General features: G+C 44.4%; 1 protein-coding gene and 1 non-coding gene across 2 annotated transcripts; one reads left to right on the top strand and one right to left on the bottom strand.

The window, feature by feature from the left end:
- Positions 1 to 738: 738 nt before the first annotated feature.
- Positions 739 to 1861, top strand: LOC147270965 (uncharacterized). The gene is made up of 3 exons (XM_086205610.1): positions 739 to 799; positions 896 to 1531; positions 1621 to 1861. The coding sequence occupies exons 1-3, from the start codon at positions 739 to 741 to the stop codon at positions 1698 to 1700; spliced, it is 777 nt and encodes a 258-aa protein (XP_086061736.1). The 3' UTR covers positions 1701 to 1861.
- Positions 1862 to 11332: 9471 nt separating this feature from the next.
- trnaa-ugc (transfer RNA alanine (anticodon UGC)) lies at positions 11333 to 11404 on the bottom strand. Its single transcript has one exon. It is a non-coding gene; the product is annotated as a tRNA-Ala (tRNA).
- Positions 11405 to 13123: the final 1719 nt, after the last annotated feature.

Genomic DNA, 13123 nt, shown 5'->3' on the forward strand with positions numbered 1-13123 from the left:
GAGTAGCAACTCTCATTACATCACTGTACCATCATTTTGAGGATAGTAGCAACTCACTACATCACTGTAGCATCATTTCTTAGGTTCCTAGCAACTGTCCTAACATAACTTTAGCATCATTATGAAATTAGTAGCAACTCTCACTACATCACTGTAGCATCATTTCTAAGGTGAGTAGCAACTGTCATAACATCACTTTAGCATCATTTTGAAATGAGTAGCAACTCTCATTACATCACTTTAGCATCATTTTGAGGTTAGTAGCAACTCTCATTACATCACTGTAGCATCATTTATTAGTTTTTTAGCAACTCTCATTACATCACTGTCAGCATCATTTTGAGGTGAGTAGCAACTCTCACTACATGACTTTAACATCATTTTGAGGTTTTTACCAACTCTCACCACATCACTGGAGTATTACTAACCTAAGAAGTAATGCTACAGTGATGTGGTGAGAGTAGCACTTTAGCATCATTATGAGCATCGTAGCAACTCTCACCACATCACTGGAGCATCATGTCTTAGGTTAGTTGCAATTCTCATTATATCACTTTAGCATCATTTTGAAATTAGTAACAACTCTCATTACATCACTGTAGCATCATTTTGAGGTTCATAGCAACTCTCACTAACGGAGGAGGAGAACGGTGCAGCCACGGCAGAGGATGCTTGAAAAATGAAGAGGTATATGCAGAACTGATTCAGCTGTTGGATGATAAAAGCCTCTCTCTTGTGATGAGAGACCCGGTGGATGATGGCAGAAAGGCCCTACCGATTCTGAGGGAGAATTACGCCGGTAAGGGGAAACCCTGAGTGATCAGTTTATACTCAGAACTGATGTCACTTCAGAAAGCTGTCAATGAGAGCGTCACTGATTATGTAATCTGTGCAGAGACTGCAATTACAGCTCTGAGGAATGCGGGAGAATCTTTGAGTGATGGCTTGTTAACTGCAATGATTCTGAGGGGCCTGCCAGACTCATTTCAGCCATTTTCCATCCATAGTACACAAAGTGACCAGAAGTTGAGTTTCACCGCATTTAAAGCTAAGCTGCGGAGTTATGAGAGCACGGAGAAGTTCAACGCTTGCCCAGATGATGACAGCGTGATGAAAGTGAGAGGAGGAGATGGTGGCAACTTGAAGCTGTCCTGTTACAACTGTGGCCAGAGGGGTCACAAAGCTGTGGCGTGCACTTCTGCTGCTGGTGAGCGGGGACAGAGACAGTGGTGTAGCGTCTGCAGGAGTTCCACGCACAAGGACGTGAACTGCAGGCGGAGAAGACGGGACAAGGTGAAGCAGGCTGTGGATGAAGAGGAGGACCACACGCTTGCTTTCAAGGTCCGTAAAGCAGATGGAGCCCTGGTCAGCGGAGTGAAGGAGAGAGGCCTTATGGTGGACACAGGAGCCACTTCGCACATCATCAGGGACATCGCAAAGTTCAAGGACTTTGACGCAAGTTTCCAGCCACATAAGCACGTACTGGAGCTCGCTGACGGAGAGAGGACCAGCGGCGTTGCGTTGAAGAAAGGTACTGCAATGGTTCGTCTGAGCGACAGTAAAGGTTGGGTGATGGACACGATGCTGAATGGGCCGCTGTATGTCCCATCTTTCCCCCAGGACATCTTTTCAGTCAAGGCAGCGATCGCCCAAGGAGCGACAGTCATCTTCAAAGAGGGTCAGAACAAGCTTGTCCCTAAAGATGGTGTGACATTTGACATTCAGGTGCATGATAGACTTTTCTATTTCAGCACTGTTACAGATGATGTTGATGAATGTGATGGGTGTTACGATCTTCAGACACGGCACCAGATTCTCGGTCATTGTAGTTATGAGGATGTGTTACAGTTGGAAAGTGTCACAGAGGGAATGAAAATTAAAGGTAAAACTGAAAAAACTAACATGACATGTGAAGTGTGCACTAAAGGTCAATTTGCTCAGAGCAGGAATAGAGAGCCAGATGAAAAAGCAAGAGTTCCACTTGAACTGGTACACACAGATTTGGCCGGACCTACAGAGCCGGCAGCAAAAGACGGGCTCAGGTATGTCTTGGCATTCACTGATGACTGTTCAGGAGCAGTGTTGACCTATTTTTTGAAAGCTAAGAGTGACACTGTTCAAGGCACTGAGAAGTTCATTGCTGATGTTGCTCCTTATGGTAAAATCAAATGCACAAGATCCGATAATGGCACAGAGTTTACATCTCGCGAATTTCAGTCACTGCTCGGCAAACATGGCATTGGACACGAAACCTCAGCTCCCTATTCACCCCATCAGAGTGGGACTGCTGAGAGGAACTGGAGAACTTCACTAGAAACGGCTGGATGCCTGATAATTGAGAGTAGCCTCCCAAAAGAGCTGTGGACGTACGCAGTTCAGACTGCAGCAGTCATTCGCAACAGGTGTTTTAACAGACGCGTAGGGCAGACTCCATATTACATGCTGACAGGAAAGAAGCCAGATCTTTCAAGAATGCAAACTTTTGGGTCAGTGTGCTTTGCACACAAACAAAAGAAGAAAAAGTTAGACTCTCCAGGGGAAAAATGTATTTTTGTTGGTTATGACAAAAATAGTCCTGCATATCTAGTCTTCTATCCAGAGTCAGGCAAAGTTTCCAAAAACAGGTTGGTGAAGTTTATCACAAAGAGTGTCAATGAATGTCACACTCAGACAGATCAGGACACCAGTGAGTACATTTTGCGTAGGGAGAGTGTTGAAACCCACTTCCCACAAAAGGACATGACAAAACCAATTCCCCAGGAAAAACTAGTAGAGGTGTGGGAGTCGAACACCAACTGAGCTGAAACGGGAAACGGTAGCAGCCGACGTGATCCAGAGAGGGAGAGGAGACGTCCTCAGTATTAAGGGACTATGAGTGTGAGGTCAAATGTGAGGATGACCATGTACTGACCAGTGTGGATTATTGTTCCAGAGCCATTTCTGATTTACCCGAACGCTGAGAGAGGCGATGAGTTCCCCCGAGTCAGAACAGTGGACGAAGGCTATGCAGGAAGAGATGCAGTCACTCAGGGAGAATGAGACGTTCACCTTAACTCCACTGCCTGAAGGTAAACGTGCAGTGGGGGGTAGATGGGTTCACACACTCACAGACAACCCTGTTGAGACGACGTACAAAGCCAGGTATGTGGCGAAAGGTTATAGTCACGTTGAGGGTGCTGATTATCAGGAGACCTTTTCGCCAACTGCTGATATGACATCTGTACGTAGCTTAATGCAACTGGCAGCTCAACATGGTTTAGAACTGCACCAGATGGATGTAAAAACTGCCTGTTTGCATGCTCCTGTTGATTGTGAGCTGTACATGGAACAGCCAGAAGGGTTTGAGGTTCAGTCAGAGACAGGTGAAAAACTAGCCTGTAAGCTGAACAAATCACTTCATGGTTTGAAACAGTCGGGGCGGAATTGGAATCAAATGTGACATGATTTCCTCGGCCAAAAAGGTTTGATCCAAAACCCAGCCGACCACTGTGTTTACAGTAGACAAACTGAAAGTGAGAAAATAATACTGATAATCTGGGTTGATGATCTTCTTACTGCAGCGAGTGATGGTCAAACACTCAGAAATGTGAAGGAAATGTTGAGTGGAATTCAAAATGAAAGATCTTGGTAAACTGAAACACTTCCTTGGCATTGATTTTGCACAGGAAGACAGGGAACTAAAGATGAGCCAAAAGAGGTGCATTCCAAACCTTTTGGAGAGTTTGACCTGACTCATTGCAAGTCTAGATCAACCCCATGTGAAAGCAAATTGACATTTAACAATGAAGGTGAACCTGTTGATCCAAAAAGGGATCCAGAAATGGTTGGCAGCTTGATCTATGGAATGACATCTACTGGACCAGATCTTAGCTTTATTGTCACTCAGCTGTCACAATACTCATCTGAACCAAAAGAACAACACTGGCTAGCAGCTCAGCATGAGTTGAGGTATTTAAAGGGACTGTGAACCAGGATTTGTGTTCCAGGAGAAATGGTGTGAACCTTAACCTTGTTGCATTTGGTGATGCTGACTGGGCGGCAGATCAGAACGACAGGCCAGGCACAACTGGTTCTTGTTTTAGTTGGACTGAAACGGGTCCTGTTATTTCTTGGAAATCTAAAAACAGCCCCCAATTGCTTTATCCACAGGTGCAGCAGAGCTCATGGCTTTGGCAGCTGCAACACTAGAAACATGTATCTTGTGCAGCCATGAAAAGGAATGGACGATGAAGAATGAAGAATGTCGTCAAAGGTGTGAGCATGTTGGCATCAAGTTTCATTTTGTTCCATCTGCCCTTAATGATGGAAGAATAATGGAGGAATATTGCCCAACAGCTGACATGGTGGCTGACATTCTCACTAACCCTCCAAGTGAAACCATTTGGTGTTCTATTTTTGGTGTGAAGAGCAGAAACATGAAAGGAAAATGAAATATGTGAATGTATGTGTCTGCATGCCGGTCAAACTGAACCGACGGCTGGGTCGACTTTTCCTCCGTCAGTTTAACATTTTAGTCGGTGCTCTAGCCTTTTTATGATGGCAGCGCCAACAATTATCCTTATTGTTATAATCATTATTGCTATTATCATTATTGTTATCATTATTCTTATTATCATTGTTATTTTCATTCGTGTTATTTTTATCATTATCATTATTGCTATTATCATTATTATTATCATCATTATTATTATAATCATTGTTATTTTCATTAGTGTTATTGTTATCATTATTATTATCATTCTTATTATTATTATTATTACTATTGTAATCATTATTCTTATTATCATTATTATTACTATTATAATCATTCTTATTATCATTATTATTATTAATTGTCTCTCTCATTGGCGTCACTCTTTTCTGGTTCTCATCACAACTCTTGCTATTATTAGTCTGACATTAACAATGTTAACATGATGACATCACCTTTATATTAATATCACAACTGTAGTTAATGTTTTTATTGTGAGTGTTATAGACATTAATTAACTGTTTCTGCTCTTCGTCTACTGTTTGTTTGTTGATTCTTTGCTATAAAACATTATTGTGGAGTTATATTTTATTAATATTTCTGTATGATATAAACCAGAGGTTCTGAAATACAAATCTTATTTCTCTACTCCTTTATTTATTCTATTTCTTTTTCCTATTTTCACCTTCAGATGTCATTCATCAGCCTACCATGATAGATATTGTGTTCTTATTAATAATAAGAATGAGATACAAAGAACTGAACAGAACACACACACACACACACACACACACACACTACACACACACACACACACACACCTGACACAATAACAGCCCCTCATAATAATTCATTTATTACTGTTAAAATCATTTTTAGTTCATTTCCTGTTCTTTTACCTTTCTCTTCCCAAATAATGGTCTTTATTTTCCCGTATCAATGAATGAATGAACTTGTTCCTTGTGTCAACGGCTCCTGATGTGGTGAGGGGATACAGAGACAGAGCTGAGGGTCGACACGTCGTCCAGACCAGAGTTGCAACTCTCATCCTCTTCTGATCAGATGAGCAGTTTCCTCTCCTCCACTGCTGCAGATGGATCGGATTGTCAGGACCACATCCCCTGTTCCCTCACATCAAACCACACCTACTTCATAAAACAAGCCTGACCACTGAACTCCCTTCATGTCAACTGCATTGAACAACACAGAGGTGTTTTGTTCGATGCCTACTGGAGGTGAATCTCATCCATGATTGTCCAGACATTTTTTAGGTCTGACAGTTTCAGCATCTGAGGAGGAAGACGACAGCCTGTCTGAAACAGAGGTTTTCAAAGTGAAGTCCTCAGATCAATGAGCTCACTGATCCTGGATCAGATTTGTGTTGAAAGGATAAAAGCAACTGGACTTGCTTGAATGTTTTGAAGAGGCTTCATCATCCATGTACTTCTTATCTTGTAGTAACTGCAGTACTTCAAAAAATTAGGGTTATGAATTGACTTCATTGCAGCTTTGACCTGAGCAGGGGTTCACTCAGGACCGGCTGGTCCAGAGAGGTCCAGGCACCTGGAGCCACTGGATCAGTTTGATCTTTGAGCAGCACAAAGTAGTTTGACACAGGAAGAAGGCCGTCTGGAGAGAAGAGAGGAAGAGAAATCCGTCTCCCTTCTCCTCAACGGACGAACACAGGAGAGGACGGACATCAGATGGACAGAGAGCAACACTGCTGGACTCTCAGAGCTGAGAGGGCGTCCAGCTGCAGCAAGGAGACAAACAGGGACGCTGCTTCAGGACATCATCCAGGAGGCTCTCCATGGTGTGGAGCTGGGGTCTCAGACTGGAAGCTCTGGCTGCTGAGTTGTCCAACCAGCCGTCACATCACCTCCTGAGCTCTCAGCCTCCTCTTGACCAGGTTCTGGATGCTGACTCAGCAGGAGACAGGAAAGGAATCAATGTTGAAGGAATTCCAAAGCGTCCATCAACCTGCAGGACAAACTCCTTCACTGTGTGGGAGGTTCAGAGTCCCTGGTTTGATTGCAGCTTTGACCTGAGCAGGTGTTCATCCTCATCTCAGTAACAGGGGACACTTTATCACAGCAGTGGACAAACATCAGCATTCATCACCCAGCAGCTCCTCTGATCAACAGAACAAGCTGAAGTATTCTGAGAAGGAGGGCATGGATCCCTCTACCTCTCACATGCTAAGCTAGTGCTCTACCATTGGAGCTAAGTCCCTGCTAATGAGCAGCAGATGATGGAGGTTGACCTTCATGCAGGGTTGGATGACCTTCACCAGTTGGAGCTTCTCTGGTTGACCAACATGTGGAATCTCTGTCAATACTCCAGTGGTGTTTAAGTGATGACAATATGGGTTAGTGACTGGGAGTGTGTGTGTGTGTGTGTGTGTGTGTGTCTTTGTGTGTTTATATGCAGATTTTTCCCTGGAACAACGGATTTTATTTGAAGCAAGAAAGCAAGAGCCTCCAGATCAAAGTCACAATTGATGATGATGTCATCAGGGCTTTGATAGTGTATTTATATGTACATAGAATTCTGTCTTTGATCTCAGGAGGACATGAAAGAAACTCAACTTTAAAAAGTATATGAGAGCATTCAGCTTGGTTAGAAAACATTTTGACTGTTCAACAGTAGAGTTTGTTAGAAACAGTTTACAACACTCAGAATTAAATTGAAGACACAAAAACCTTCCACACTTAAATCCTGTCTCTAACTTCAAACTGGGGATGAACATTTTTATAATCAATCTGTCTCTATGTGATGGCCCTGCCATGGACTGGTGACCTGTCCAGGATAAACCCCGCCCCTCACCTGAGGGCTGCTGGGATAGGCTCCACCCCCACGAACCATTGCAGATCATCAATGACCAAAGCTACTAAGGAGGATTACAGAGTTTGGGAGTCAGTGACTTAATAGAGTCTAACAAAGGGTTGAACCTGAATGAGACAGTCACCCTTCAACATGGGGCCATGGCAGAGTGAACCAAGAACACTACAATGGGGGTGAGAGTGGAGCCATGATGGATTCACAGTTCATCACCTCCACCATCATGTGGACCACCTGATCACCTCTCCCTCAACCTCTAAATAACTCAGTCCCTGACCGGGAATCAAACCCGGGTCGTCCCTGGTCTAGCCTCTAGACCAGGGACCACATTGAGCTCTCCAACAACAGAGACTATAGACAATGACTCAAGAACACAGGACTCTGTGGTCTCAGCTTGAGATGCAGAGGGTCCACCAAGACCACCAGACACCTCAGCCCCCTAAAGACAGTCCACCCCCAGGATCCTGCCCCCCTCTGCTCCAACTCAGCCCTCCATTCATAACGGGACTTTCGCTACGTCCGAACTGCCAAGTACCAACCTACGTCCTCCTGCTACAACCTGAACATGGCGGCACCACTCAGACACCCTAGAAGATTGGTGGTGAAGCACGACCTCTGCTGGCAGAGCACAGACACCGCAATTAGGTAGACAGCACCAACGAAAGCCCCACCTGCTGGCCTGACTGTGGTACTGCACTCCACTCTGAACAAACCCTTCACTCATTCTCTATCATTAAGCACATGAACGCACCTGTACAGGTGTGTTCACATTATATACATATTATATATTTATGCTTGGCCGTTTTTGATGAACTTGGGCGGGACTCTGGTGCAGGGATGAGGTCATGGAGCTGATCTGGGAGCAGTCCTGATGTGAAATGCTGTGATGAAGGACAGTGTGGAGGAAAAATGAGTCAAATTTAAATTGTCAACAGTTCAACGTTGTTGGCAGGACTCCAACCTGAGCAGGGAGACCCCAATGGATTTCTAGTCCATCGCCTTCACCACTCGGCCACAACGACCACATTCACACACTTTTGTAGGAGACTGAAATTAGACAATGAAAGTTCATGTCAGCACAGTCAAACATTTTTTAATTTCTCATGAAGACAAACTGCGTGTGTGTGTGTGTGTGTGTGTGTGTGTGTGTGTGTGTGTGTGTGTGTCAGTGTTGTGACTGAGCAGTGAAGAAGACGACCTTCTGACTCCATTTTCTTTGTTGCTCTTCTATCAGTTCCTCAGTTTCACTCATCAAGTGAAGCAGCTTTGACAGGTTTGCTTCTCTGTGTGTTCACAACTTTGGTCTTTAAACTCCTGACAAACTCACCACGTCACACATTTGGTGAATTAAAGCAACAAATAATGACATCATGATGATTCAGGTTAGGGGGGCACGGCCTGGAGGAAGAGTGGCCGTCTGGCAGAGTTGCTGGTTCAGTTCTCACTTCAGCTGGTGACCATGTTGAAGTGTCCTTGAGCAAGACACTGAGCCCCTCATTGCTCCTGATGACCAGCATCCAAGACCAACAAGCTTCTGATTGGCTCTGATTCTCTGAGCCAAAGTCCAACACAGGAAACAGAAACTCTTGAGGTTGTCTCACATTTTTTAAAGAAACTCAGCACAGGACAGTGATAGGAGGCTGGTTTCCTTGATGTGGGCTTCACCTCCACTGCTGTCCACATTAAAATGCTGGCTGATGCTGGTCCCCTGTTGAAACCTGGACCAGACCAGGGACCTTCAGACCTTCAGTCTAACGCTGTTCCAGCATTGGATGAAAGAGACTGGTGCTCTCATCTTCTTCAACATTGACTTGTTCTACCAGGACAAGAGAATCTGAGCTTGGATGTCATTTAGCAGTCAAAGGCTTGTTAAACTGGTCAACATCAGCTGGTGTTCACTCTGATGATGTAGCGATGGTCTGGATTCTTCCTTCTGGAGCACCAAGCTGCTGGGAAGAAGCCTGATGATGTCAGAGTTGTGTTCAGTGGCTCCTGCTGGGTCCATTTCTGACAAATGGGCTCCAAAGAGTTCAGCTGTTTAAAAGGCTCAGAGAAAGCAGCACATCATGGTGGTCAGGAGACGAGGTGGCCGAGTGGTTAAGGCGATGGACTGCTGATCCATTGAGCTCTGCAGGCGTGGGTTCCAATCCCATCCTCGTCGTAGGAGACTTTGGTTTCTGCTCCCAGATTCTGGAACGACTCTGAACTGTGAGGCTTTTCAAGAGGAGATCCTGCAGCACCAGAGAGCTGCAGTTGCAGGACCCCACAGCACCCCCTACTGAATTGGATGATAAAATGCATTTGTTGGACTTTTGTTTTTTGGTGACAGCGCCACCTATCGAATTACATGATAGCAAAATACTACTTTTTAACTGTAGTATTAAAGGTTTATTCCACCGAAATACTACTTCCTGTCCTTTAATTTCTAACTACTGTATGAAAGGTTTATTCCAATTCCTCCAAAATACTTTCTAATTTATAGTTTTAAAGGTTCGTTACACCAAAATACTTTCTAATTTATAGTTTTAAAGGTTCGTTACACCAAAATACTTTCTAATTTATAGTTTTAAAGGTTCGTTCCACCAAAATACTTTCTAATTTATAGTTTTAAAGGTTTGTTCCACCAAAATACTTTCTAATTTATAGTTTTAAAGGTTCATTCCACCAAAATACTGCTTTCTGTCCAACTTCTCAGTTTTAAAGGTTCCTTCAGTTGAGGGCTCCTGGTTCTGTGTGAGGGGTTGAGGGTCGATATGGGATGATGAGGAAGATTTCATGTCACGATGGTCCTGCTAAAGTAACTGAGAGTCATGATATCAAACAATGTCATCAAAATACACTTGAACTCTTAAAATGGCAATAAAATCTACTGGAATCATTTTAGCACAAACACTTTTATTGTGTTTTTGTGAGCATCATTTTTCAAACATTATAACATAAACTTTAAAAAGGGTCCATTCACTAACACTCTTACTTGAAGGTAGTCACTGATATCAGTAAACAGCTGATAAAGATTTGTGCTCATGTTTTAATTCTCTACTCTGACCTGTGCTGAGACACTGGACCAGAGAGGAAGACCTGCTCAGCCTCCTGCATGGACCAGTTCTGCAGCTCAGTGATGACGACGAGGGATTCAGCATTGAGTTCATTTTAAACTTTTTGGAGGAAACACCTGTAAATTAACCAGCAGTTACTGGTGATGCTTCACAGTTTCCAAGCTCAAACGGCCTCCTGCTTGTTGGACTCACAATTTCCAAAAAATGTAGACATCAAAAGTCAAATCATGTTTTTGTTTGGTTTTGTGTTGTTTTGTTTTTTACTGGAGGAAAACTTCAAATTGTGATGATGTGTCTGACTTAGAAACTGAACCCCCAAAAATCAAAAAGTCTCCTTCTTCTGTGCCGTGATCTCTGAGCTGATCATGATTGATCTCATCAATAATCCTTGGCAGCTGACCAGTCTCACACACACAGCCCCCCCCCCCACACACACACACACTGAGACATGCAGCAGCTCACAGTAACTGCCTCAGTCACACAGCAGATAGACTCCTTTCTATAACAAGATAAGCAGTAGAAAATGGATGGAAGTGATGATGAACTGATGAACAGGTGATTTGTCCAAAAGTCAACATCAGATTCATTTCCAATCTGTGGAAGCAGTTTCATCTTGAGGTTCCAGGTAAGAACAGCCAGCTGTGGGCTGACACACATCTCTTCAGGAGCACTTCTATGCTCCAAACTTGCCAGGTTGAATTGTGTCTGTATTCTGAGGGCAGCAGGAGGACGGAGGAGTGAGGACACACACATTTGGAACTGAGAGCAGCTGTGTGTGGGATTTCCCCAGCAAAGATGAAACCAGCTCCTTCATGCTGGCTATGAAGGCTCACAGTCACACTGACCCAGCTATAAATACTTTGATATGCAACAGACTGGTTTCTCTTCTGGTAGTTTTTTTATCGACTGTTGTCACATTTATGGATCAATTTAGCTGACAAGATGAAGGCTCCAAAGGACCAGCTGGAGATGCCGGGGATTGAACCCGGGGCCTCATACATGCAAAGCATGCGCTCTACCACTGAGCTACATCCCCTCTGGTAGAGTCACTGTTTAACTGATGCAGCAACACAAATAAAAAGGAAAAAAGGATAAAAAAGGAAGTCAGCCTGTGATCTCAAAGGCTCTGTGATCTCAGTAGTTTCACTGTGATGTCAGCCCACACAGCCTTACACCACAGAGGCAAGTCAGCCTCCAGGAAGCTGAGGCTGCTCCGTTCTCAGTCCAGTCCAGAGTGAAGGTTTCCCTCTCTGAAGCTTTCCAATCCAGCCCAGATCCTCTCTGACCAGCAGGAGTCTTTGACCAGGAAATGAGAATTATATTGAACGTCTGCTCATTCTCAGAATGAAGTAAAAGTATTTGTGTTCCTAAAATAATGTACAGATGTTAAGATCAATTATTAACATTGATTGACAGCTCATAACAACTGGTAGTACAAGTACACAGTAGAGACGACTGTAGGAAGTAGCAGTTGTGAGCCTTGAAGAAAATGCAGTAAAGACAGGAAGCCCCCATCACATTGTCAGTGTTTCAGTGACTGGCATTGTGAAGAGACTGAGACAAAGTCAGTTATGAATGGAGGGCTGAGTTGGAGCAGAGGGGGGCAGGATCCTGGGGGTGGACTGTCTTTAGGGGGCTGAGGTGTCTGGTGGTCTTGGTGGACCCTCTGCATCTCAAACTGAGACCACAGAGTCCTGTGTTCTTGAGTCATTGTCTATAGTCTCTGTTGTTGGAGAGCTCAGTGTGGTCCCTGATGGTCTAGAGGCTAGGATTCAGCGCGCTCACCGCCGCGGCCCGGGTTCGATTCCCGGTCAGGGAATGAGTTATTTAGAGGTTGAGGGAGAGGTGATCAGGTGGTCCACATGATGGTGGAGGTGATGAACTGTGAATCCATCATGGCTCCACTCTCACCCCCATTGTAGTGTTCTTGGTTCACTCTGCCATGGCCCCACGTTGAAGGGTAACTGTCTCATTCAGGTTCAACCCTTAGTTAGACTCTATTAAGTCACTGACTCCTTCAAGGACAAACTCTGGTCAGTGTGGTCCCTGATAGTCCAGTGGCTAGGACTGGTGCTCTCACTGCCACAGCCTAGGGTTCAAGTCCTGGTCAGGGAAGCTGTGGATACCCTGAGGTTCTAGCCAACTATGGACTGATAGCTGAACTCCCCCTCCTCTCTAAAATCCTGGAGAAAGCAGCTGCTAATCACCGGAGTGACTTCCTTCACAACAACAGTTGATTTGAGGGTTTCAGTCTGGTTTTAGAGCCCGGCACAGAGACAGCACTGGTAGAAGTTACTGGATATATGAACATATATTATAAATATCGGCCGACTCATCAATGGCTGAGGAATACATTCAGTCAGTAGCATATCAGTCCTCTGAAGCTGTAACGTGAGCCCACTTCTACCGACTAGAGGAGAGGTAAAATTACACCTGAAATCTGAGGTTTGTCCCTCAAAAAGAACCGCGATGTACTAAAAGTTTCCTCCCCAGAATGATTCTATCAACAAACACTTTAAATTGATATTCTGGAGTTTTATTTCAGTCGCCTGGAATGTGCTGTGGAGTGAGTAAGATGGTATTTAAATGGCAGGCCTATCCACTCGCGCTAGCACTAGCATTGCAGATAGCGTCAGCAGGACCAGACCCAATGGGTCCAAAACTGTCTCCAGTTGCTGGTAGCACCCTGGTGAGCTTGGAAGGCCAAAGGTCCAAAAAACTGAACCTCCCCTTAAAGACTGCAGCTGCTCCAGAA

Source organism: Aulostomus chinensis, chromosome 1, assembly GCF_037954235.1.
Source record: "Aulostomus chinensis isolate RoL2024-O1b breed Wild chromosome 1, RoL_Achi_v1.0, whole genome shotgun sequence".
Lineage (NCBI taxonomy): Eukaryota > Metazoa > Chordata > Actinopteri > Syngnathiformes > Aulostomidae > Aulostomus > Aulostomus chinensis.

Excerpts from the sequence above, each read along its gene's own strand:
- LOC147270965 (XM_086205610.1), top strand. The coding sequence starts at position 739 with ATGAGAGACCCGGTGGATGATGGCAGAAAGGCCCTACCGATTCTGAGG. Across the intron at positions 800-895 it reads TCTGAGGGAGAATTACGCCG|AGACTGCAATTACAGCTCTG; the intron begins GTAAGGGGAAAC and ends TAATCTGTGCAG. Across the intron at positions 1,532-1,620 it reads CGGCGTTGCGTTGAAGAAAG|GACATCTTTTCAGTCAAGGC; the intron begins GTACTGCAATGG and ends TCTTTCCCCCAG.